Source organism: Dromiciops gliroides, chromosome X, assembly GCF_019393635.1.
Source record: "Dromiciops gliroides isolate mDroGli1 chromosome X, mDroGli1.pri, whole genome shotgun sequence".
Taxonomy (NCBI): Eukaryota; Metazoa; Chordata; class Mammalia; order Microbiotheria; family Microbiotheriidae; genus Dromiciops; species Dromiciops gliroides.
In genome coordinates, this window is record NC_057867.1 from 67,095,102 (window position 1) to 67,122,691 (window position 27,590).

At 40.5% G+C, this 27,590-nt stretch overlaps 2 protein-coding genes across 9 annotated transcripts in view; one reads left to right on the top strand and one right to left on the bottom strand.

Annotated features, from left to right (window-relative positions):
• Positions 1-27,590, bottom strand: part of LOC122733715 (fibronectin type-III domain-containing protein 3A-like) — an 85,690-nt gene extending 58,100 nt beyond the window's left edge. For 4 of the 8 annotated variants that reach the window (XM_043974350.1, XM_043974352.1, XM_043974351.1 and 1 more), the window contains exon 1: positions 26,903-27,073. The gene's annotated coding sequence lies outside the window, so the exon portion shown is untranslated. Of the gene's footprint in view, positions 1-23,998; positions 24,037-25,834; positions 26,171-26,329; positions 26,447-26,902; positions 27,074-27,369 lie in introns of those variants that run through there. The other 4 variants (XM_043974345.1, XM_043974348.1, XM_043974349.1 and 1 more) reach the window with 4 other exon arrangements.
• On the top strand, positions 859-27,570 carry LOC122733987 (translation initiation factor IF-2-like). Its single transcript, XM_043974679.1, has 4 exons — positions 859-957; positions 25,708-26,142; positions 26,353-27,386; positions 27,525-27,570. Exons 1-4 carry the CDS (start codon positions 859-861, stop codon positions 27,568-27,570), a joined length of 1,614 nt encoding a protein of 537 aa, XP_043830614.1.

Consider the following 27,590-nt stretch of genomic DNA (forward strand, 5'->3'; position numbering starts at 1 on the left):
ATGAAACCTTAGGTTAATTAAATGAAGTTCATATTTCTTTCCTAACAAGGCACTTTTCAAAATACTCTAGGAAGTCTTTAAGTAATTTGCTTTCTATAAAAGCTTTATGAAAATTGCTTTTATAAGTAATAACAACAACAGACTTTTACAGAGGGCTTTAAAATGTCACGTTATAATATGTATACACATAAATTAGATATGTGTACGTATATTTGTATATTGACATGTAGACAAACACATAGGTAGCTAGGTGGCGAAGTGGATAGAGTGCCAGGCCTGAAATGAGGAGGACCTCTTACTGAGTTCAAATCTAGCCTCAGACACTAGCTGTGTAACCCTGGGCACGTCACTTCACTTCACCCTGTTTGCCTCAGTTTCCTCATCTGTAAAATGAGATGGAGAAGGAAATGGCAAACCACTCCAGTATTTTTGCCAAGAAAACCCCAGATGGCATCACAAAGAGTTGAACACAACTGAAAAACAATATAAGATTTGAGCCTCACAATCATTATTGGTGATCAATTACTCAAACATTAAGCACCTACTGTGTATGAGGAAGCACTGTGCTAAGCACTAGAGATGAAAAGCCAAAAGTGGAACAGTTCCCATTTCCCAAGAACTTACATTCTAGTGGGGGAGAAAACATGTATGTACACACACACACACACACATTATATATATATATATATATATATATATATATACATGAAAGGGACGCAAAGTTATTTTGGGAGCAGGGGGGCCCTGGCAACATTGGAAATCAGGGAAATTTTCGTTAGGAAGGTCAATTTAAACTGTGTCTTGAAGGAAACCAGGGACTCTAATGGGGCAGAAGTGAGGAGAGAGTAAATTGTAAGCATGAAGGACAATGAGTACAAAGGCAAGGAGATGGAGGAGGCTGGTACAGCTGGAACGGAGAGTGTGAAGAAGAAAGTAAAGTATAATAAGACTGAAAAGGTAGGAAGGGGCCAAGTTGTAAAGACCATTCAATGTCAAACAGAGGAAGGACTTTATAGCTGATGCTAGAGGCAACAGATAGCCACTGGAGTTTGTTGCATAGGGAGGTGAAAATGTCACACTTGCACCTTAGGAAAATCACTTTGGTAGCTAAGTGCAGGATGGACTAGACTTGAGTCAAGACTTGAGGCAGAGACCCCAACCAACAGGCTATTACAACAGTCAAGGTGAGAGTAGCTGAGGGCCTGAACTAAAGTGAGTGGTAGCTATGGAAATGAAGAGGAAGTGAGACTGATGAAGGATAATCTAGAGAAAGAAATGACCAAATTTGTCAACAGATTAGACAGATGGGGAGAAGAATGAGGAGTCAAGAGTGAGAGGTTGTCAGGTTACCCCCATTTTACATTTTACATTTTATTGGCTTAGAGAGGATATGTGATCATCCATGGTTACAAAACTCGGAAGCGTCAGAGGTGAGATGTGAACTCAGCTTTTCCTAACCCCAAATCCAGCAATCTAACCGTCACCCCACACCCCATAAATGAAAGGCAGTACTGAAGTTGTAATCACAGATTTTAGTTCTTTTCATATCCTTGTGAGAAGAGGCAGCAAATGCGGCTCCATTTCAGTGACAAACTGCTGAACAGCAAAGTGAAGTCAAATAAGATAGATATAAGGTGATTCCCAAGAACAGTACATTTCTAAGTCCACTGGGTAAGATCAATACGGACTTCTGCAGTGTAGAAAGGACCTCATGCTCTTGATAAATGTTGAATAGTGGCATGGCCAGAAAAAGAAGGCTATTCATTAAATCAAACTGCATCAACTCAACTCAAATTTAAATCAGGGTACTAGAAGTTTCCTGCTTTCCTAATGGGGAAAATAACACCTGCCTTGCTCACCTTACAGAATTGGTGTAAAAATATAATGAAATAAGTAAAATGGAAAAAAATCTGGAAAATGTAACATGCCAATTCTTATTTCTGTAAGACCCATTAAATCATTCCCTTTTCACCCCAGATAAAATACAGTTCTCCTCCATCTGAACACCATATTAAAAACTACTACACCATTCCTGAAAAAAAGGTGCCAGCTTGGTCCAGACAACATTTCTCTCTATCGGGTTCCCAAACTGCATAAGAAAAAACTAAAAATTACCTTGAAATTCAACACATATACCCTTAGACAATTAACAATAGAGAAACCACAAATAATGACAATATTGCTCAAACTGTACCAGGATGAGTGATTCCTTACCAAGCAGAATATAACTGCATCCATACAGCATATAACTGTGTTTCCTTTCCCCCATCAACCTCTAAAACCCTCCCCCCTTTGCCCTCTAAATAAGTTGAGAACAGCATGAACTTGCCATTTGTTGCATTCACTTTCAAGCACTGTATACTGGATGAGAGATTTGCCGTCTATAGCCCGTGAAGGGCTCAGAGCTTTGTTATAACTACCTTCCTCATTGATGATGCAATAATACACCTCAGGCTGTCTCCTGGCAACGGCTCTGTGCCCGAAGCTGCCAGTGCCCTACAAGATGAAGCTACTAGAATAACCACAACAACCTGGGGCCCCGTTGAAATGAGAGGAATTTGGGGATGAAGCATAATGACAATAGCAGCTCAAATGTGCTCCAATTAAGAGCTTTTAAGACAGCTGTGAAGATCAGGTCCAAAATTCTACCATTTCCCACGGAGACGAGATTTTTCCCAGTCCCATCAATCTCAGCAGTTACATTATGTTTATTGCCATCAACTGTGATACACGATCTGTAAAAGCATGATCCGAACGGTCACAAAGCAGACATGGGCCATCCCCCTCCCACAGCACCCATGGCCGTCTGGCCAGGTGCATAGTGTTTGCAGCCCTGCTTTATCATCTGTTCTTCTTCCAGCCCAGACTCTGCCAGCTCCCCAGTTACAAAGCAGCTAAATGGCTACTGGGCTTACTCCAAGTGTTAGACAGTAGTTCATTACACACTACAGCTTCCTACTCGAAGCATCCAAGCTTGTTTAACAGGGTCTTTCCTTCTTAGGCTCAGCTGCAAAACGGGTCCAGAGAGACAATGAATGGTCTTTGCTGCACTCGACAAACATTTTAAAGGCCCAGCCCTGCAGATGCAACTGTCTTGTCTAGTTGACTGTCTGACACATTCTACTCATAGATTTAAAGGATGTTAGAGCAGAAAAGGTCCTCGGGAGATGATTTATTCTGATCGCCCTCAACTGCTCATCACACCACCTCTCTTAATCGCCATAGCATTCAGGGGAAATGGTCATCAAAAGCATTTTACAACCTAGGAGGGGAGCACTTGAAATATCTATGCCTGGTACCTCCTCTATTTTTTGCTCACTCTAGGGAAACAAAGATCTACTTATACATGTAGCTCTAGCTACTGAACCGAAGATGTTATAAAACGACTATGGCCACCATGGATATGATCATTCTGATACTTCTCAGTGACTTTTGGATTTGTATCCCTGGGATCTAGAATATAAATGGGGACTTAGATGCTTGTTGATTGGTTCTATCTTTCTAAAAAAGCATTCCCTAAGAATGTATAGATGAAACCTACAGTTAATATCTCTTAAGTCAAGTTTTTATATAAAAGGTAAACATCATGCTTGCCAGAACTGCACACCAAGTCAGAAAAACACACACCTCATATAAAACACTAGTTACTATTTATTTGCTTTTGGTTAACAACAGACAAAACTGCATAAATTATTTAATCATTCTTGATTACCTCAGTAAGTTATTTGCATTTGAATGTCAGATCATGTCATCCAATTTACCATTCTCTGAATTACCAGAGCATATAAAATATATTCATATCAGATGACATATAATTATCCCTACTAAAAATACCTGTACTATAGTGCTGCCAGTCGCAATGCTAAAATTAAATTATGCTGGAAGTGATGAGTCTAAACCCCCTATTTTTAGTGACTTATAGCTAGGCCTTAAAAATCTTCTCTTCCAGGAATGTGACATACCACACCTCAGTTCAGGAACCTAAACTTAAGTCTCATAAAAAAATTGGAGTGTTTAAGACAAAAATGAAGTTCAGAGACGGGGGGGGGGGGGACCCCTTTAGGAATTTTAACTATACTTAGTTGAAGGTATTCAAATGTAATAGGCTTGTGTATGAATATCATACCACCTACAGTTCCAAACATGAACACATCTAATATATTTGTTCATCTCTTGATAACTTCAGGTTTTCTCTAATGCTCTTGTAGGTTATGTGAAGTTCAAGCTATACTTTACTTTGTGTAGAACAATTACTGTTCAAATACACATGCACTTCACGAGGGCTTCTATGCCCACAATTATACTCGAAAAGGTGAGCCTAATAAAATTGGATATAGAGATTTGGGGGTATGGATTGACAAAGAAAGAGAGCTAATTTCTTTTTTGTAATCCAAATCCTCATTCATAAATTACTTTGTGTAGGGAGCACCTATAGGCAAAGTAGGGTACTGCAGTTGATCCCTAGCACTCCAAGTTCCTAGAGAGGGGAAGAGTTAGTGGTTCCCCAGTATGAAAGAAAATTACACTTTTGGGGGGTCGGGGGTGATCATGCTGACCAATGACAAAGGAAAGATCCCAGAAGCATCAAAGTGCTGCAAAGGAAAAGTGAATTATTTAGACAGATTCTACAATTGCCAAAGGGTCTGAAGTGCTGAGATATTACTCTGGCATGCCAAAGTCCAGCCTCCTCCATATTTCTTTCTTGTTCTCCTCTGGCCTCTACTTACTTCATCTTCTAGCTCTTAAATAACAACCCTGTGTTGTCTCTTATCTAAAATGTGAGAGTTTTTCATTCACACTTCTTTTATGGTATATGCCCCACTGTTTTATCATAGTTCTCTCTGTATGTGTGTTGTGTATATATGCATTTATGAAATCAGATAAAATGATTTTCTTCCACGTAAGAATCTAAGATTCCTAAAGGTGAGGACTGTGCCTCATTCATCTTTGTTTGGACCACAGACAATAAAAAGGCATGGAAGGGTTGTGATCCACACCAAAAAAGGGGGGCCAATATAAGCAAAATCCACTGAAATATTGAAGGGCCACCTATACCAAAATCTAATTGAAAACATACCTGTATTTTCTAAATATTGATCACCTAAGTAAAAATGCAGAGATGGTTATCCTTAACTTAGAAAAAAATAACATATAAACACATCAGGAGACTGAAATTCCGAGTCAAATACTGAGAAAGTCCTGTCATAGGTTCAGCTCCATTTGCTTCTAGAGCTAAAACCTGGCACAGAACCCCAACTTTACATGTTGTACTTACATGCCTCTAGTTGCCAAGATTCAGATCGCTCACTCTAGGAATTCCATAAGTGATTCATGAGCCACATATAGAAACTCCTCAATATAGTACAACATATCCTGGATGGCAAGTGTCAGCCAAATTATTCACATAACATTACATGAGAAACTGTTGGCCCCGAGTTACAAAGCAGATCTCAATTTTTGGAGAAGGTAGAAATATGAACCACCAGCATGGTAGAAATGAGAACTTATGAGAATTCTTTGAAACAAAAAATTACTTGGCAACCAGAAGCAGATCTAAACATTCCGAAAGAATCAGAATGTGAAGAGTGTCTTTACCTTTGTTCTGAGGATCTCCAAGGGTGATAAGCATCAGCCATTGATTATGACATGAACTCATTTACATAATTCTGAAAAGGCTAAGCATGTTTTGTAGCCATATTCAATCTGTCCCAAATGATTTTATTTTCTATGTATGGCAGCTCACATTAAAGTGTTATTTTCATTTTTTTTTTTGGCAAGGCTACATAATTCTCGTATAACTAAAGATTCCACAACTGTTACTCTAAAAAAAAATCAGGAAGTGATTTGACATGCACTTTATGCTGGATTATCACTGAACAGATGCTAGCCATTTCTTATGGAAGGGTTTTAAAATTTCTCATTTGTACTTCTTCATCCCCCCCCCCTTTGTTAAGCATTATCAATACTTTCTCATTCTTTTCCACACACAACTCTTACCCTTTTCTAGTTGCTTTAACTCTGCTCAAATCTGGGGAAATCACACTGTACTTAAGGTCCTTTGTAACTGTGCACTTGCCTCTACTCAGCAGAAAGTATGGTTTTGTTTAAAAGTAGCAAGAGGCTCGAGGCCATCCATGCTGACACTGATAGAAACCCTAATTGTCAAATTGGTATGCTAAGGGCAATCCCACACATTACAGGTACACACTGAGTGCTTGGCAATAACATCCTTAACAAGTTAAGCCAAATACCACCTGGCCTGCCCCCCTGCTGTGATACTCTTTGGCTGCCTATGAATTTATGACATTGTTCACGTGGAGCTGTCCTCAAAATGTGTCACTCAATATCACGTTTTCAAAGAATCATTTCACTGCTAGAAGAATGTGCCAATAGTGCCTAAGCAAGGCTAGCTCCAATATCAAAAAGGACCCTGGTACCCTTGGCAAACTGGTTCAAACATAAGACCTTTTGGGATTATTTTGAAAAGTGCCTAGAATCCCTTTGACTTTCATCTGTCCTGTAGATAAATCTCCAAGAAACACACTCAGTTTCTACCCCATATAACAACTCCCATTTATTTAGCACTTTGAAATCCGAAACTCCTTTTCTCACAATATCCTGTGAAGCAGGTAGTACAAACATTACCCTCATTTTACAGATCAGGATACTGAGGCTCAGAGAAGTGAAATGACTTGTTCCTTGTGCATAGCAAGTCAGTGTTTGCTTCAGGAGTAAAGCCCACATCTCCTAACTCCAAGGCCAGGGGCTCCTTCCCCCACACCGTGCAGCCCGAGACAGCATTTCAGCCATTTTTCTTTGCCATCTTCCCAGCCTCTTTAGAACTCCACGTACCAGTGTCTCTTGAAGAAGAAGAGGACATTCTTGCAGAAAGGGAGGGGAGGCTGGCTGAAAGAAGCATCAGGTAGCAAACAGAAGAGTACAAGATTGAGAGCTGCAAAGGCTCTTTTTTTTTGGCAGGGCAATGGGGATTAAGTGACTTGCCCAGGGTCACGCAGCTATTAAGTGTCAAATGTCTGAGGCCACATTTGAACTCAAGTCTTCCTGAATCTAAGGCCAGTGCTTTATCCACTGCGCCACCTAGCTGCCCCCTGCAAAGGCTCTTTTAGTCCAGCCCCTAATTTAAACCCAGGTCTCCTGACTCCAAGGCTAGCACTGAGTCCCCTTCCTTAGTTTCCCTTGTTGGATCCTGAGCCACGTCCCCACCCGATGATAACTGTGGCTGTTCCCGAAGGTTTTCACCTGGGCCCTCCTCTCTTCTCCTTCTGTACTACTTCACTTAGGGAATCTCATCACCTCCCATGGATTTAACTATCATCTCCATGCAAATTATTCTCAGCCCTAACCCCTGTCCTGATCTCTGGTCTCACATCTCCAACTCGCTGTCCCATAGTCATCTTAAACTCAACACATATAAAACCAAACTCATTATCTGCCAATCCCCACCCCTAAACTCTCCCTTCTTCCTAACTTTCCTATTACTGAGGGAACTACGTGGAGCAGTGGATAGAGCCCCAGACCTGGAGTCAAGAAGATCTGAGGTCAAATCCAGATACAAATCTACTTTCCAGGGTTGTTGGGAGGATCAAACGAGAATATTTGTAAAGTGCTTTGGAAATTTAAAAACATTATATAAATGCTAGTTTATTATTGTTGTGAAGGGCACCACCATCCTCCCCGTCACCCACAGACTAGGTGTCATTCTTGACTCCTCACTCTCCCATAGGCAATCTGTTGTCAAGTTCTACAATTTTTCCTTCGTGATATCTCTTGCATAAGCCTTCTCCCCTCTGATGAAGCCACCACCCTGTTGCAGGCCCTCATCTCACGTTGGGGCATCACGCCAGCCTTCTAACTGGTCTCCCTGCATCTCTCCTCCATTCCATCCTCCACTCAACTTTAGGAAGATCAAATTGATCTTCCTAAAGTGAAGGTCTGACCACATCACCTCCCTTCATTCCAACTCCAGTGGCTCCCTATCATCTCTAGAATCAAATAGAAAATCCTCTTTAGCTTTTAAAGCCACTCACAATCTGGCCCCTTCCTACATTTCCAGTCTTTTTATACCTTACTCTTTCCCACACATTCTATGATCCAGTGACATGGGGCCCCCTTGGTGTTCCTTGAAAAAGACTCTGTGCCTTTTCACTAGCTGTCCTCCATGACTGGAATTCTCTCCATCCTTCACTCAGCCATGTGGCTTCCTTCAAATCTCAACTAAAATTCCACCTTCTGTAAGAAGTCTTTCCATGTTCTCCTTAATGGTAGTGCCTTCAGTCTGGTATTATCTCTAGTTTACCCTGTATACATCTTGTTTGTATACAGTTATTTGCATGTTGTGTCCCCCATAGATTGTGAGCTCCTTGAGGGCAGGGGCTGCTTTTGCCATTCTTTCTATCCCCAGCACTTAGTACAGTGCCTCACACACGGTAGGTAGTTAATACTTCTTGACATGGCGATCACTAAGTCATGTTGCCTCCAGATTAAGTTTCTTGTCAGGTTCTAGCTCAAATATCATTAAATCATATAAATTCAAAGAGAAAGGGCTAAGAAACTTCTACAGTAAACAAATACTTTAAATGAAGTTTTTGGAAAAAACAATTTAACTTCATTAATCAATACATTTTAATAGTTTTAAAAGGAGCATTAATGATAAATTCTAAATATCCGATTCTACTCCTACACATTTTTAAACTTACCCGAACTTACTATATTTTATAGCAGATATTCTAAGAGAAAATGCCATGTATACAAAGTATGCTTAAACAGTATTTTCATAATAATCATACAATAAGGACTCTTTCAGATCTTGAGGGAGATATATTTGTATTCTCGCAACAATTGGCTTTCAAATAGCAGTCTGGCTTCCTACTTCATCACCCAACTGAAACAGCTGTCTTCAAAATTCTGAGTGATCTAATTGCCAAGTTTGATGGTCTTTTCTCCATCTTCATCCTTCTTGACTTGTCTCCATCGTCTGACACTATTGACTGACTACCTTTTTCCTCCTGAATTCTCTCTCCTCTCTGCTCTCTTGGTTCTTCTAGGTGGGTGTCCACTCAGACCTCTCTTCTCTATCATCTTCCACATTCCACTCTTTCTGGTTGCATTCTTTTGGGTCCCTTCTCAGCTACCATAGATTTAATTGGCATTCATATGCAAATAACTCCCAGATCAATATATCAAGTCTGAGTATTTCTTCTGAACTCTAGCCTCTTATTGCCAGTTGCTTATTGGACATTTAAAACTGTCAAATCTCATAGGCATTTTAAAACTGAAACATGTCCAAAATAGAATTATCTTTCCCCTCAGACTCACCTCTCTACTAGCATTGTTCTAGTCGCCCAGGTTCGTAACATCAGTCTCATTTGGCCTCCTTACTCACCCATTCAATCAGCTGCTAAATCTCATCATTTCTACCTGCATGCCATCTTTTACATGGCCCCTTCTCTTCATTCACACAGCCCAATTTAGAGCCCCATCCTCTCTTGACTGAACTACTGATATAGCCTCTGAATTGGTTCTTAGTATGTCTAGGATCAAATATAAACTTCTCTCTTGGACATTTAATGCTCTTCCTGAGCTGGCCCTAGCCTACCATTTCAGCCTTACTACATAGCATTCCCTTCTAAGCACTCTATACGCCAACCAAACCAGTTGACTTGCTATTCCTCATATTTGGAATATACTCCCTCCTCACCTCTGTCTCGCAAGTGGCAGTATGGTGCAGTGGATAAAGTTCAACAGTTGGATTCAGAAGACCTGAGTGCAGATCCTGCCTTAGACAATTGCTACCTGTGTGATACTGGGTAGTCACTTAAAAAAAACTGAGTCTGAGAAAAGTTATCTGTAAAATGGAGTTAATAATAGCACCTACATTATAGGGATGTTGAAGATCAAATGCGATATACTTTGCAATTCTTACTTTAGTTTTTTTGTTTGTTTTTTGTTTGATTTTTCGGGGCAATAAAGGTTAAGTGACTTGCCCACGGTCACATAGCTAGTTACTTTGCAATTCTTTTTTTGTGAGGCAATTGGGGTTAAGTGACTTGCCCAGGGTCACACAGCTAGTAAGTGTTAAGTGTCTGAGGTCGGATTTGAACTCAGGTACTCCTGACTCCAGGGCCGGTACTCTATCCACTGCGCCACCTAGCTGCTCCCTACTTTGCAATTCTTAAAGCAGTATATACATGTAAGCTATTTTTCTTTTTTAAGAAGCAATTTCAGTACCATTTCTACCTGAAGCTATTCCTGATACCCCTCCCCACTGCTAGTGTTACCCCTCCCTTTCATATTTTTTTTCCTCTTTTTAGACTGAGGCAGCACAGGGGATAAAGCTGGACATGGAATCAGGAAGACCGGAGTTCAAATCCTACTTTGGACACTTACCATGACCTTGGGCAAGTCACTTTAACCTCTCTGACTCAGATTCTTCATCTGTAAGATGGGGATAATAGCACCTACCTCGAAGTGTTGTTTGGAGGATCAAATAAGATAACATGGAAAGTGCTTTGCAAACAGTGAAGCACTAGTAAATGATAGCTATTATTATTTATGTACTTGTCTCTCTGGTTAAAAATCTAAATTTCTTTTGAATAGGAATTATCTAATTCTTTGTATTTGATTTCCTAGCACCTAGGACAGTACCTGGCACACAGTAGGTGATTAATAATGATTGTTGACTGGTAGGTGCCTAGCAAATTAGTGGTACTCCCTTGATTGATACATAGGCTGATCAGATAAAACCATTAAGAAATCAAGAAAAATCTTAAGAGAATTCTAGATGTTTTGGGCCCCCCCACAAAAAAGTTCTTTATTCTTAAGTATGATATAAATGTTCTATAAACTAGAATCAAAACGGGTAATAAGTGAAATATTAGATTTTAAATTCTTTGAGAATAGGGACCATATCTTATTAATCTAGCACATAGTAAGTCCTTAAAAAGTAGTCAATTAAATTGAATTTAAAGGAAAAAAATTAATGACAAGCTTTATTACCTAACCTCACAAACCTGAAATTCTTCATATAGAAGAATCTCTACAATTGCTGAATCCAGGAGTTAAAGGTATACCGATGTACTACACATTTCTTGAGTCTTTTGTTTAAGAAAACTGCTATTTCTAGACTAGACTTCCTTTACTCACTAAAAAGACTTAAGAATGTACAGAGAAAATTTATTTCAAATTTTATACTCACTAAGAGCCACAAATACTATGCCAAAATTGTCTGAGGTATTACCACATTCATACTTTCAAATTTCCATGGTAAAAAGACGCTTACTGATATTATAAATTAAGAGTAACTTTATCAATTTCAAAAAACCTAATTTTGATGTCATTAAATTTTCCATTGGTTTCAGATTCTAGAAAGACATTTCCTCTTGGAATGAGACACTAACGGATAACCAGTAAGGCAATAATGTTAAAAAAAAATTTCAAAATGGAGGTTACATGAAATAAGCTATATTTTTAAGGTTGCTGCCATGAATGTAAATGTGTTAGGAGGTTTTTCAGGGATTGATGATTTTGGGGTAAAGTATGCCTGATTCGACACAAAGATATGCCCAAACTCACTACTTTGTTTTTTAGTGACCACATTCCATAACGATAATTATCTTTGACAAATCTATTACACCCAGGCATGCAAATTAGCACATGTTCATGTGCTCTGAGGCTTGAAGGAAATCAAGGAAAAATTCTGCCTCTTCTTAGTCTTTCAAGAAAAATCAGGGGAGAAAGGGGGGGGGAGGTACATGACTATATTTCTTCCAAGAACATGCTTACATTGCCTTAGTCTAGTGATATGAGAAACTAGCAGGATCACTGAGAATTTTACAGGATGATAGATCTAGGGCTGGAAGGGACTTCAGAGGCCCTCTATTGCAAACCCCTCATTCTACTGGTGGGGAAACTGAGGCCTACAGAGATGAGGTGACGTGAAGTGACTTGCTCAGGGTCACACAAGTAGCAAGCACCAGACACAGGATTTGAATCCAGGTTTTCTGACTCTGGAGCCAGTGTTCTTTCCACTGTACTATCTGCCTCCCTACCAAACTCTGGGCTAAAGATCTTGTTAATGTAGTAAACACAAAGAGTGCTGGAATCAAAGTCGGTTGGGAGAACTAAATGGAAACCTCAGCTAGCTGTGTAATTCCAGGAAAATCATATTACCTCACTTCTGAGTTCCTTCATCTGTAAAGTGAGGATAACATTTATACTATTTACTTCAGGACTGCTATAAGCCAAGTGCTTTGGAAACTTTAAAGCACTTGGTAAATAAATGTAAGCTACTGCAGGTCTCTTTCTTCCAACATTAGCTGCCAGACAGCACCTATTCACAAGGGACAAGCGCTATAGGCTCTTTCAAAAATTTCCCCCACCTAAGGCAAAAGTCACTGGCACATAGCTTTTCATACCATCCAGACTACTCCTCAAAAGACTGATAAGGCTGGAGCTCGCTGGTTTGTTTGTTTTTTTAAACAGCCTACAAGGCTGGGCTAGCACTCAAAAGCATTTTAAAATGCAAAGTGGAGCACAGCAGCACAGCCGAGGTTTGGGTTTTTTTTTTCAATGTGCTAACAATGTAGATCTTAGAAAATAGTTGAACTTATCAGAAATCATTTGAAGTTAAGAAACTCTAATGAACTAATCTATAAGTAACTTTATTTTGTAAAAAGTTAGAAGCGAGCTTGGTTTAACAGAAGGGACAGCTGAGCTATAACATCTGAAAACACCATCTGGTGAAAAGACACTGCATTGTCAGTAATATTTTTTTAGCCAGCTGCTTTGTAAGTACTTGAGTTCGGAGCCAGAATTTTCTTGGCCTCATGAAGATCCCTTTCACATGCATTCTACAAACAAATACCCACAGCTTTTCATTGATAACACAGCGCCAGATTTTATGAGCTGAAATAAGATGGCACGGCAATAAAGTCATACCTTACCGAAGGATTGTCACAGAGAGTGATACATGAGAAAGAATGAATATTATTAGCTAGCTAGCAAAGGCCCTTAGGGTCGGAGTAGCCAAAGAAAATTGCTTTAAAGGCTTGGATAATTGTGCAGTCCTCCCCCCCTCTTTTATGGAAACATAGAGAAAACTACTCCCAAATGTACACCCTCCAACCTTGAGAGGGGGGATTCTTAACCTGGGTTCTGTGAATTTAGGTATTTTTTTAAACATTTCAATTTAACTACTTGCTGTCCTTTGCCATCCTACATGTTTTATTTTGTACATTTCAGGACATTATTCTGAGAAGGGGTCTAGAATTTACTGGACTTCCTAAATGGTTTTTCCCCAAAAAGCTTAAGAACCCCTGACTTAGCAGAACCCCAGAAACTTGAACTGCCAAGAGACACAGCAGGAGCCATAGGGATTGACTGGAGACTTGTTTCTACCGCAGGGAGGGTTTCTTTTCCTTCTAGCCCTGCACTCCACTCACTTTTTCACTTTCTATAGAGCTGATAAAAACTGCAGTGAGAAGCAGGGATTTCCCCGTTCTTAAATTGTGCAGGAATGGGATAAGGTATTCCAAGAGAAGTCCCCTTTGGTCACAATCCAGATGACTGGAAGAGTGGACTGAGATCCCCCTGGAGAACCATAGAGGCCGTACATGAAGAATTTGGAGAACACAGTTTAAAAAAAGCAACTCATTTTTAACATCTTTCAAGAGTTGGATTCACTAAAATCGAGTTACATTTGTTATTATCGGACAAAATAGTTACTGAGACATTGATACAATAGCTAGCAGCCTGCCATTCCCCTCGAAACGGAGGAGTATTAAGTATTTCTAAGATGTCAAATGACTTTTTGCTTATTGTAAGATCCTCAGGTGTCAGTGGTACAACAAACTTCAAACAATATGTGGATAGTTCATTTTTGTGGAGGAAAAAACTCACAGTATTAGAGAAACGTACTCTAAAATCACTAAATTAAGTTCAGTGTAACACCATGTAATTCCTATTTTAAAGAAACTGGTCAAATCGACAATCTCAACCCAACTTCTTAGGCTTAATATAGTTGAGAAGTAGTTTTTTTCAGGCCCAGACTGAGTCAATTGTCTCACATGTGCCAAGTCCCTTGGTTGTTCCTAACAAACTCTTGTGACTGAAGATACTGCAACAAGCTAAAGAAAAACTACACTTATTCCCTTTGCACTCAGTAAGAGATTCGTAAAAGGCTGGGTGTAGGTGGAATATCAAGTGCTTTAAGGATGGAACTGAAGAAATGTGTGTCTTTGAAGGTTACGCTGAATTGGCAAATTACTGTAAAGTCAAGGTAACTGGAACTTGCAGGTCATGTTATCATTCTCAAGGCCAGAAGGATGTATTTTGGAACATCCACCCTTACGAAGGGCACAACTAATCAGGGAAGGATGCGCAATGAAAAAGATACTGCTTCTCTGTCTGCTGAATGGATTGCAAGGGATAAGAATTGAATAGGCTAGGAGTATAAGAACAATCTACGTGAAGTATAAATAGGCACAATCATCCCTCTCGGTATCATCCCAACATACTCGGGAAGTTGGGAAATACTTTTACCTCACATTTAGTTAGTAATTAGCAGCTCAGAATCAGAAAACATAATCCTCTTGTAACCCCAATATGATGGGGCAAGCAAAATAACACTATTATAGGCTTTCCACAATACAGTGGGTTTGGATGAGTACAGTACACATGTAGCACTTCATGATACACCCACGAGATATCATCTGACCTACCATCTTGATTTCTGTGGCTTTTTTTGGGGGGGGGAGAAGCTAGGTGGCAAAATGGATAGAGCTCCAGGCACAGAGTCAGGAAGACCTGAGTTCAAATCCAGCCTCAGACACTTACTAGCTGTGTGACCCTGGGCAAGTCACTTCACCCTGTTTGCCTCCATTTTCTCATCTGTAAAATGAACTGGAGAAGGAAATGGCAAATCACTCCAGTTATCTCTGCCATGAAAACCCCAAATGGGGTCATGAAGGGGCAGACACGATTGAAACAACTGAACAACAGAGGAATTGTGGAATTTGGAAAAGTTAAATCTAAAATCAGTTTAATGAATTGGTTCAACTTGATGTGACATTCGAGCTTAAATAGTTTCAAAAGTCTGAAGATTCAGAGAAGTCTTACTATAAAAATTTGTAATGGGAATATTATTGTTCAATCCCCACCCCCCCCCCAACACAGGCATCACTTAAGAGTACTTTTCTGACTTTAACCGAGAATGATCTGCTCTTTTGCCTTCCAAGAAGCACGGACGGAATCAGAGATCAGAGGAAAGGGTGACAAATGTTTTAAAGAAAAGCCCAAACCTGAATAATCTATGAACACTGTGCAGAGAGAGTTATTAAGAGTTCATCTCTAAGTACTTGTGAAAATTACTTAAGCTAGAAATGAAAACTGTTAGTCCTGTGGAGAGATGCCTGAATACTTGTTTTGCCTTTCAAAATCCATTTTCTAGCTTTAATATCTGGTAAAGAAAACATTTCAGTATTTGAAAATACTTACCTTTGGGGTAACATCCGTCACTCTCTTTGTTCAGAAATAAATTCCGTACTATGTTTTGAGGAAGGAACAGAGAATTGATACTCGGTGCTTAAAATATAGAGAATCAATTGAAGGTGCTACCAAAACTTGTATAACCTGACCACTTAACATTTGAGAGTAAAAGCAGGAATGCATTTCTGTTTGTCTTTGCCCCAAGGATGATGTGAAGCTAAAATACTGCTATCAGATCAGACATGTGGCACAAATATAGGGACCAGTAAGCTTTAGAGTCATCTTCATGGATGACATTTCAGTCATAAAGTGGGTCCAAAGAAAAAGCCAATCTAGTAGGTTATTTTATGTCTCAGAACAGATAATTTAACATTTGTTTTAACTGATGCTTTCATCTCCCACATAAAGTAAGATAAATAACGACATAATGAAGGACAGTTTGACAAAGGCTCGGTTGCCAAGGATTTTTTTTCAGTGTAGAGAATCTCTCTGGCTGTTTCAAGAAGGACCCCTCCCCCAACATAATCTATTTTCCATCTCATTAGGTAGGTCAATTAACTATTCTCTCTACTAAAGTACCTTTCTCAATGCGGCTTTTTAATTTTGCTTTCCATTCTCTGGAAATCTCCTAATAAATTCCTCTCGAAGCTACCAGTCTGCTGCTTTTTTTTTTTCTCCCCACAACTTTGCCATTATTCTCCCTACTTTGAGCTATAGCTGTGATGCTTCAATATGAAGCAGTCCTTAAAGAAATTATCATGTGAGGAAAACCACAAAATGCTGAGGGGCATTTCCACAAAAGGAAAAAAAAACCCCTCAAGAATTCGTCTAGGGAAACTCTGTGTATACTAACCTTAAACTGAAACAAAGAATTAGGCAGAAAATTCTGGCATCAGTCACTTCAGAAGCAGGGAGGTAGAAGGAAAAAAACAAGCTAAAAGAGATATTCAGGCACCTCTGCAAGATGTACAATTCTGACTTCTCCCTAAGTAAAAGGAAAACACCTTCACAGTTTCAAAACTGCTTAGAAATTTGCAACAAAGAGAGGTTTAAATGCACGATTGTGCACAGTAATAAAAGTGCATACCACACACAGAAAATACAGCTCGGCCATGAGACTTACATGCATTTAAGCACTAATACCAACGTAGAAAAAGGAAGGAAAGGAAGGAAGCATACTACTTTGTGGATTTTTTTAAAACTAGAAACTACTCTATTTCCTAATTGGCTAGAAAATCATCACCACCACTTTCCAGAAAATGAAAACATATATTCTAAATCAGATTGGGTTACTAAAAGTAATTTTGAAAACATTCAAAAGAGTAGAAGTGCTATTCTAAAACTAACTACATTTCATCCTGGGACATAAATGTGTTCATTCTTTATTCTAGGTACTTCTACTAGAAATCTTTTTTTTTTTAAATGGAACTACCTCTTAGAATAATTCAACCTGATTTAAGTTCACAATAGCCAATCTGCATTCTCTCCCCCCAAAGTTTAAGACCAAAATTCTAGGCTCTGACTCCCCATAATTTCAAAAATTTTTATTACCTTTTTTCATTTCCAACAGCCAAGTGTGTGCTTCAATTCAGAATGCAGAGTTCACTGTGTAGCTCATGTTCCCTACTCCACTCCAAAAATAGTATTCATCAGACTTGGAATTCTCCATGACAACCACTTAACTTACTCAGGTCTTTTATTTTTTTTTAAATGGAAATATGAAGTTACAGACAGGTGCATTAAAAAAGTAAACCCTGAAATATCACAAAAGTAATTTCTGGAATATACTATTGTCAAGTGTTTGGAGATTTAAACCTTTTGGCAAATATCCAACTTGAAAGCAGATTAATATGTTCTGTTACTCTTTTAAATTTATAGTAAACAACAGTGCTAATTATGTAAAACTTTGACAAGGTGTGATCTTTTATTATTTCAGTTTTGGTCACTAACAATCTAAAACTTCATTATTCTTTGACTAAACCATGTTGGCTAGTTTATAAATACCATAATTCTGATAAAAATTTTAGTTTGATATAATTATTCATCATGATAATCAGATTGAAGTATAGCATGAATTGAGTTAACAGTATATGGTTATGTGGCATATAAGACACTGAAAGATCAGCATTTTACATACATAATTTCTTCAAGGGTTTGTAATTTTAAAGATCTATTATTTAAAGATCTAAAACTATTAAAATTATCAAAGTGTATCTAACATTAATTTTTCTTTATGTTTGATATATTTGAGAAGGATCTATGTTTATGTCAAAAAGCAAAATGTTGTGTTACACAGCAGTTAAACAATAATAACAAATTTTTAATAGTGGTATTTTCCCAAAGATTCAAGTAATGGCCAAGGACTAGAGAGGTGGGCTATGAGGAAAGCAATGAAAAATTATCAATATTTCCACTAAGTAGATCAACAGACCCCCAAAGTTAGGAAACATCAATATAAAGGAGTTAAATACCTTCACCCCCAACCCTGAACTCCAGGCCACTCTAGTTCTAGGCCTTGTTCCAAAAGGCAACTAGTTTGTTTCTGAGCCCAGGTCCAATGTAAGACAATTTTCACTGCATACTAATTAGGTTAGTTAGACAAAATTTGGTAAGTTTTTCTCTCATTGAAAAATGAATTTAGTTCCTAAGGAAAAATTCAAGACTGCCCAATTTACAACAGAAAACTCCATATGCCTGTAGAATGCCTATTGTGCAGACCAACACACAGTTCGATGGATTACCCATCAAACTGGGCCATCCGTACATATATCTTGAAAAGACACCGTGTGTGGACAAGGAGCTGGGCCCAGAATTAAACAGGAAGAAGCCTTTGGGAAACTGTGCAGTGTTTCTAATGACTCCTAGCTTCATCTTGAAACAAAGACCCATCTTTCTGGTAAACGTTATTATTCTGCTGCTGCTATATTACTGAGTCATGGAAGGCAGGGAGACCCCCAATTAGTATTCAAGGTTACCCCAAAAGGCTTTCGAGAGGTATATGGTGGGCACAGTAGACTGCAACACATTAGAAACCCAAGAAGGTATGAGAGAAGCTGCATAAAGAATGCCTCTGGGGGGCAGCTAGGTGGCGCAGTGGATAAAGCAATGGCCTTGGATTCAGGAGGACCTGAGTTCAAATCTGACCTCAGACACTTGACACTTACCAGCTGTGTGACTCTGGGCAAGTCACTTAACCCCCACTGCCCTACAAAAAATGCCTTTGGAGAGATACCTGAGTGGAAAAGGTGAGCTGGTCAGGTAGCAAGAGAGCGAGAAATAACCAATGGACAGCCTGTGTATTCCACTGCTGTCTATGGAACGTCAAGAGAACTAGAGGAAGGTCACCAGCACACTAGTTGGAACCTCAGAGATTTATGAGACGTTTTGAAAAAAAAAAAACACACACAAAAAACTCACCCAGGATGCAAGAACATGAATGAGTTGTGAGCTACATCATTGTAAAGAATACCAATAGGGATAAAAGATCTACTGAAGTATAAAAGTATGCAGATACTATGAAATTAAATTATTTGGGTGACTACAGTCAGAAAAATAAGGCAAAAGCTTTATTTAAAGAACGTTAATTCAATTTGATAAACATTTATTGAGTAAAATACTAGGTGACACAGTGAATAAGAAAGCTGAATTTGAGATGAAAACCTGAGTCTAAATCCTGCTGCAGTCACTTACTAGCTATGTAAGCCTGGGCAAGTCTCTTATCCTCTCAGCCCCTCAGTTTCTTCATCTATAAAATGGGAATGACAACAGAATCAACCTCCCAGGTTTGTTGTAAGGACCAAATGAGAAAACATATGTAAAAGTGCACGTTCTATAAATACTAGCTAGTATTAAATACTATATGCCCAATACTGCACTACATACTATGGGGGATTCAAAGTAAGAAATGCCATGGTCTCTGCCTTCAAAGGGTTTCCAATATCTTTGAGATGGGGCTTACGTAAATGAAATATTTTATTCATGGCAGAGATAGAAGAGGTGCTCCTTTCCTTATGAATGCCTCATTCACATAAATGTCCAACTAAACACTCAGACCAAAATGATCTTCACCATTTCCACTCTTCTAGATAGATACCAAGCTGTTCTGGGTCAATGGTACCACCTGGTGGCCAACACAGGGACTATTTAACCCAATATTTCTACATTAAAAAAAAAAACACAACAAAACAACTACACTCTTTCCTGCCCTCCACACTCCCCCATTCCCCGCAATGGAATGAAAAGCCTTCCAACTTGTCTCTTTTGTCACTAGCATTCAGTCGATTCCATCTCCAGCAACCACTTACTTAAAAGTACGCATGGTTTTTTAAGAGAACCATGGGTTCAAATCCTCCCTTTGATGCCTACTACAAGTATGACCCTGGACAAAATAAAGTCACCTCCCTGGGCCTCTGTTTTGTCATCTATAAAATGAGGAGATTGAACAAGACGGCCTTTGAAACTCCTTCCAGCCATCTACCAGTGATCCCACAACCCCCCATTCTTTTTCTGGCTCTAGCCTAGGTACCTCAGAAAATTCTAAGTTAAAAAAAAAAGAAAGAGGGGCCCTACCCATGACTGATAACCCCTAAAAACAGTACTTGTAAGACAGCTGTATCAACGAAAACAAAAGCTACAATTGTAAGAACTGAAATTAGACATGATAACAAATAAATGCTATCAGCCTCTAAAGTCCTTGAAATGCCTTGAAGTCTCCTTCAGAATCTTTTTTTTAAACAAGACTACCTTTGTTAACTACCCTTTTCTCAAACACCAGCATTTACAATAAAACACCTCATTCAATGGTTTAAATTGCAATTATAATAGCATTATCCTTATTTTTTATTTCAAATACTGTATACAGTATTTCACCTGCACTATGTTAAGTGTGGCCAAGCCTAGGAATATAACCATCATTGATAAGAATTTTTTCTACGGGAAAATGTTTCACAGCTCCAAAACACTTTTTAAAAAAAGAATGTTTGGAAATTGGAGACTTCCTGTAATACAAGCAAACAAATGTACAATTAGAGCGCCAAGAAAGTCATGATGCTATAGATGATACAGCAGGAGGTGCTAATGAAGTAAATAAGAGGCTTTTTGTTTCATAGGGGAGAAATGTCTACAAATTACATTGTTTTGAGTTCCCATTCTAAATGCAGAAAAGAGATTCAAAATATTAGAATCGGTTTGAAAAGGGAGGATTAAATGTGATGTATTTGTATGTTATCAACTATAAAGTACTGGGAAATGCAATTTGTTATTAACTGTAAATGCTGCGGACGATCAGCAAAAGGTAGAAACCAATGTGGGCTGCAGAAGACTTCATGGGACATGTAGGACTTGAAACGACTGTACATTTATACAGCAGAACTGGACACCAAGGTCTTTCTTTGTCCTTAGGTTACTTTGCAAGTGTTTAAGTTTTGATGATCCAAAATGTGGAAAAATTAACAGAATCATTTAAATACTGAAGTCAAAATGGAATGTAATTTTTGCCAATGTCTAATCTCCCTTCTCTGTCATATACAGTGACTACTGTAAAATGTATTTATTTGTAAAACTGAAGGGCTGATTATACCTGTCTCCTCACCTCAATAATACTGAACTCTTATTACTAAGTAAGCATGGGTGAAGACAAAAAGGTATTTCTGGACATTTGTACATTTGGTGGTAGCTACCCACCATCTCCCCATTGGAATTTATAGAAGCCCTGTGAGAAAGTAGAAGATCAGGGTAGAGAGAAAGAACCAGATATATTAAATGAATACAAATATTATAAAATGGTTATTTCGGTAACATTTCTCTTCATGTAAAGAGCATATCCAGAGCTCTAAAAAATCCCTACATAAAACTGGAATCATCATGAACGCAAGTCTAACCTTTAAGCTCTTAAAGGGTTATAAAGCAAGCAAAACTATAGCTTATTTACCAAATCCGAAGAAAAGCACATGCCTAACTCATCTGGACATGTACACATTTTGAGAGAACCTTCAAACCACCATGTAGCTGTTGTTATATACCTCATCAAGACAAGGACCATCAGGAATAACTACCATTAATATCACTAAAACATCTTCAAAATGGTTCTGAGTGGGAGAGAGAAGCAGCATTGAAAACAGCATATATAGCTTAAATACTAAAGGCACAACTTTCAAGTTGTCCTACATAAATACAGACATATGAATAAGGATATTTTTGGAAAGAAGGGATTTTTAAGAAATTGCTATTTTAAATACTGATTTGATAGAAAACAACTTAAGTCACAAAGACTTTAGAATTCTTACCAGATATTATGCATATAGAATAAAACATGAAAGATGCTAGGTACACTTAAAAAAAACTGGCCAGGCAATATTTTAAAGATAGGCAGATTCCCATACAGCAGACCACAACATTTTCATGCCAAAAATTACCATTCCATCCACATGCAATTATTACAAAGATTATATTAGTTTTCTCAAGCAAGAATACAATATGCCTGCTGAAATAACAAATCATTTGGGGATAGTGTGTAGAATTATCAAGGGTCTCAAGAAAGCAACAGTTCTTGAAGATAGGCAAAAGAAAAATTAGGATTGTAATTTGGACAAAAAGGCTGAGAGAAAATTTGATGGAAATTAGCCATAAGTTATGGACTTAGCAAACATGGCTTTGATCACCAAATCCTGCAATCCTAGAACTAGGGGGCACGCCTTGACGTGGTCTTTGGACAATCTAAAAAAGGAAATTCGACTTTGAATAGTGGGTTGCTTATTTCTAGAACTAATTGCCCCCAAGGGCTGATATAGGCTAAAAATATCAACAGCTTCAAGATTGATTTACACAATAAATTCGTGGATGATCAACCCAGCCTGGGTTATTAGGGGAAGGTAGCCATGTTTAGGATGCCTATCCAATCTTGTGGAGTTCAAAGCATAAGGGGCGACCATGCGCTCATCTAAAAATCTCCCTCATTGGCACTATCAGACAGAAAACAAGGTAGGATGGACCACTGGTCTAACCCCAATGGCATTTCTTATGTAAGATTTTCTCCTTAAAGTCACACTATATTTAAGTTACACTTACTTTACAACTAAGGCCAAAAAAGGAAAGTCTAAGCTATAGACAGCAGTCACCTTCTAACTCATAAAATTATGTTTAGCCCTGGCAAAGATCCATAGGCTCATAGGGAGCATGTGTTATATTATAATTCCTAGACAGACTCTCAAGCCTCAATTTCAGGGTTGTGGCCCCTTACTCTTTGATGCAGTGAGTGATACTTCATGATCTGAAAAACAGTGGCTCAGGCATGGAAATGTGAAGGGCTACTGTATTAGATTAATATCTATAAATGCACTGCTTTCATTGGCTTAATGTAACCACAACTACCTAAATATATTTTAATCTCCAAAGTATAATTTCCCATTCTAAATAGTATGGTATTAGTCTAATATTAGAATAACATTTTAGCACTACAGAGTGTACAAAAGGAAGTATGGTATGATTTTTTAGAACTCATCAATTTACCCTTAGGACATAAGACATACAACAATTTCTGAATTTCTAGAATCCAAAATCACATTAAATATAAATATGCATACTATCACTTAATGTTTAGTCTTAGAAAGGTTATCGACTCTTAGAGAGGTCCTTCAGCCACCACTATAAATTAGTCTTCGCTGCACATCAGGACTGTTGATATAAATTAATGGTGCTAAGAGATTTTTATATATTTCTTCATATTAAAATTTTGTATTCGGTCCGGTGAGTTTCTTCTCCCCCAATATTAAAGGCTATATGCATAAAGAAAAGATCCCAACTTGCCTTTAAACAACGACAAAGCTGAATATGTAATTCCGTAAGCTTAAAATGATCTTTATGGATACTACATGCTTCAATAAAGTCATAGAGTTGGCTTCAAATTAGTATTTTGTTTTTACCTGGAATGAAGTCACTAGATATAGTCCCACAGTCCAATACTTTAAAAAAAAGCCTCTCTGCACTTTTGAGGGAATAAACTTGTCTGCTTTCAAGGTCTCTAAGTGCCAGATGACTTCTCACTTAATTTTGAGTCACATTTGAGACATTGCCAGAGCAAATTGTATTATGAACTGTGGCTTCAATTCATATCACAGATTTGAAGCATAATAAAAATGAAACTGGGATCAGATTTTCCTTATTAAAGAGAATTTTAGTGGAGTTGCATACACAGTAATTCTACATAAAGCCTAAAAAAAGTATTTGGGACTTTAGAATACCCTGTCTGTACTGACCAACACAGGCAATTTGAATTAGGAGAAGTGAAAGAATTACTCACTCATTTTACAATAAGCTCTTCAAAGATATAATAAAGAGGTCAGTGTGTACTGTACTTACTCTTCAGCTAAAAAACTCTGGCTTGCAGAAACGATAACTGCTGAACGTAACTACCTTGACCTTGGCTAATTTAACCACAGCTTGCTCTGAGACAGACACAAAAGCAGGTGAAATCAACATTAGACAAAAAATATAGTACCTTGATAATTCAGGCATAAATTAAGTAGTACTGATAATCTGATGAAAAGAAAAAATGAACATTTTAGGGCATTTTGCAAACTTCAGTCACTGTTGAAAACAAAGTTTTAATCTTATCTTCATATTGATCTCAAAAGTAGATCAAAGTAAAAGTTTCCTAGAACACTGTGAATGGAAAAATATTTCCAGGATATATTTACCATCATTTCAAAGCCTCTCAAGTTAGTGATCCATTTATCTTCTGATTGAAATTAATCTTTCACTTAACTTGTTAATAGGATTTCATATGAATGTAACTTTGCAAGTATTAGTTTAAATGTTCAGAATTAGCAAAGAATAAAGGAATGAAGTGTATACAAAAGTATAATACCTCATGCTTGTAATTTCAAAAATAAAAAAAGATGAAAGCTTTCAAGTATTTGTCTTAGACACTTTGTAGATTGCAAGTAATACTATTTCAAAAATGAGCATTTTTAAATATAGAAAAGTGTTTCACTTGTGGTTTCAAGGCAACCAGAGTTAAGTGAGGCATGTATTCACATTCTGCAAGGTGGAGTGAAGGAGAGAGGGGGGGGAGGGAGAGAGAGGGAGAGAGGGGGAGAGAGGGAGAGAGGGGGAGAGAGGGAGAGAGAGGGAGAGAGAGGGAGGGAGAGAGAGGGAGAGAGAGGGAGAGAGGGGGAGAGAGGGGGAGACAGGGGGAAAGGGGGAGGGGGGGAGAGGGGGAGGGGGGAGGGGGGGAGACAGAAAGAAGTAAAGTTTGATTTCTTTTCTACAAAGGTGTGCATGTTATGAATCCATTTAGTATGGCACCTAATTTGTTTGGAAATCTGGGACAATCCTTGCAAAATAACCACTCAGTTCTTAAATAAAATCCACATCAGAACATTTACCCAGGTTTAATTAAAAAAAATTAAAAAAAGGAAACAGTCCTAGACATGTGTTATTTTGCCTCATTGCCAAAGTGCTGCTTGTTTCAGGCCAACTCTTGGAAAAGAAAAACTTGTTGCAACAGTACCACTTAGAGTTCCCCAAATAGCTTGTTTCAAAGAACTACACAAGGCACCCATTCAAGTAATTCTCATAATAAAAAGTATAGGGAGAAAAAGCAAGTCCCATTTCTACTTATTTCTGTAGTACTCAAGCAAAAGGTACTAAAATATCACCAACTTGGCTTTAGAATGGTCAGTGGTGAAGAGAAATGGCAAAAGATACCACAATGGGGTCAGAAAAAAGAACTCTCTTTTCAAAAAAAGTTCCTGTCAAAAACATCTCTATCCAACGATTTCTAAAGAAAAAGCACAGTGGTGCTAAAAGACATCATTTATTTGCACAACTCAATGAATGCCACCCGAAAACCAAAGGCGTTTGCCCTTAGTTAAACCAGGGTTCTATTCACTTACCAGTTACCTTTTGTTTACCCTCCGTAACTGTGTGTAGCTATACATGAATATCCACACAATGGCTAAATAGGTTGATTTAAAAATCCTACGGTAAACGCTGAATTAAAGGCCCTTGTACAGGCATCGCCCAAGAAGAGCTTGTCACCATGACCCATTTAAGCACTCTAGTCTAAGCTGGAAAGTGCAGCAGTTGGGCAACAGGCAGTTTCAAGCATTAGGAGGGCTAGATAACGGTCCCTCCACCCAGGAGAGCAGCAGACACTTAGCAAAGTAAGTCCACACAAAGCTGAACTCGCCCTCTCCCAGTCAGGAGGTCTCGATTGGAAAAGGACAAAAAAGCATCCACCTAAAGAACGGCCGAAGCAGCCGTGCCAACTCCCCACCCCTCCGCCCAAACGGTGCGTTCCCAGGCAGGAAACAGCCCGTTGGCCGGTTACCGGTTATCCGGGGCCTCGAAAGCAATCTAGTGCTGTTAGGCTCTAAATCACTACGGAGCCGGGGTGCAGCGGAGAGGAGAGGAATCCCTTGGCCAAGGGAGCCGTCCGTGGCCGCTGCCGATCTCCGGGAAGAAGCCTCCGAAGACTACGTGGCATTAGCAGGCGACAGCACAAGTGCCCAAGTGCTGGTGGCTGCAGGGGAGGTGGCTCAGGGTGCGGGGGGTGGGAAAGAAGTCCCTCCACTCACTCCCGACAGCGCCGGGACAGAGGCACTTTTTAAGCAGCAAATCCAAATACGGCTCCAAGATGTAAAAGGAGCCCTCAGGCTGCGCTCCCCCTCCCACATATTCGGAAACTTTTCCCTCCAGCAGCCCTCCCAAAATATCCCCCACCTCCCCCCTCCCCCGCTCCGTCCGGCCCCCGCCCCCTGCCTCCCCCTCCCTCCTCCCCTCTCTCGCTCGCTCGCTCGCTCTCCCTCCCTCCCTGCTCCCTCACCTCCGCCAGGCTCTCACGCTCAGCCCCGGGCTAAGCTGCCGGCCGGGCCGGGCCGGGCCGGGCTGGGCCGGGCCGGGCCGGGCGACTCTCGCCTCGCCTCGCCTCGCCTCCCCAGGCCGCCCCGTAACTCTATCCCCTCCGCATCCTTCCCACTCCCCGAGGGCTCCTGGTCTCGGCTCCGCTCGCCTCGCCTGTGTCCTGGCCTCGCCCTGGCTGCGCTCACCTCCTGCCCCCCGCTCCCCGCCCTCCCCGTTCGGCCCAGCCCGGCCAGCGCGCCCCGCATGTGTGCGCCTAACAGAAACAGGCGGCCGGCCGCCGCCGCCGCTGCCGCCACCGCGGCGGCGAGAGAGAAGCAGGCTGGGCGGCGATGTACAGCGGCAGCTGCTGCCCTGCCTTGCCCTGCTCCCCCCCCCCCCCCCGCCGGCGAGGGGCTTGGGGCGGGGGGCGCGGGCGCAAGGCGCGGGGAGCTGTCTGCTCCCTCCGCACGCGCGGCCGACGCCGCCTCAGCCCGGCACCGACCCAGCCCAGCTGCCCGGGGTGGGGGGACATGGGGCACGGGGCACGGACACTTACTGCTTGCCACACACACAGTGGGCCAGAAACGGGGGGCTGAGGGGAAAAAGCGACACTGTCCCGCCCTCCCCCACCCGGCTGCGAGCCGTCGCGGTCGTCGTCGCCCCAGCGCCCCAGCCGGCAAGGTGCCGCTTCAATCTCAGCGCGGAGCCGCTCGCCCGCCGCCGGACGGCCCCGCCATGATGGAATGTGGCCACTGCGCATGCGCCCCGGTGGGGGGGGGTGCGAGCGGGGAAAGCGCAGGACCCTCGAAGCTGAGGGTCAGCGGCTGGCCCCGGCCACAGACGGCCCCCAGAGGGACCGACCAGGGCGAGGCCGGGCGGCCCCGCCAGCGGGCGCTTGGGGCGGCGGACTGGGGAACCAGGGCACGGGACATTTGCTTCCCTGCTCTGCTCGCCGGGTTGCGGGCTGGAGGCTGCCCCAAGTTGGCCCCCAAGGCCCGGGGCAGGCCTCGCCGTTCAACTTACCCAGGTGTCATGGAAAGGTAGGGACAGTCTGGTGGGCTTTACCACTGGTGCCTTTGAAAAGTCAGTAGCAAGGGAGAAGCGGGCCGGGTTCTAGGGCCCCTGGGCTCCAGGGCCCCTGGGCTCCCTTCCTGCCTTTCCCCTCTAATGATCTGCAGCCTCTGTGGTCGCCTGGCCCGGGATTCCTGGCTGGCACTTAGATGAGCTCCTGTCTCCTCGCTTGC

Bases quoted from the DNA above. Each gene is read 5' to 3' on its own strand.
- LOC122733987 (XM_043974679.1), top strand. From the start codon at position 859: ATGAAGGACAATGAGTACAAAGGCAAGGAGATGGAGGAGGCTGGTACA. The intron at 26,143-26,352 runs GTAAAAGGAGCC...TCTCACGCTCAG, and splicing joins TCCAAATACGGCTCCAAGAT to CCCCGGGCTAAGCTGCCGGC. The intron at 27,387-27,524 runs GTAGGGACAGTC...AATGATCTGCAG, and splicing joins TACCCAGGTGTCATGGAAAG to CCTCTGTGGTCGCCTGGCCC.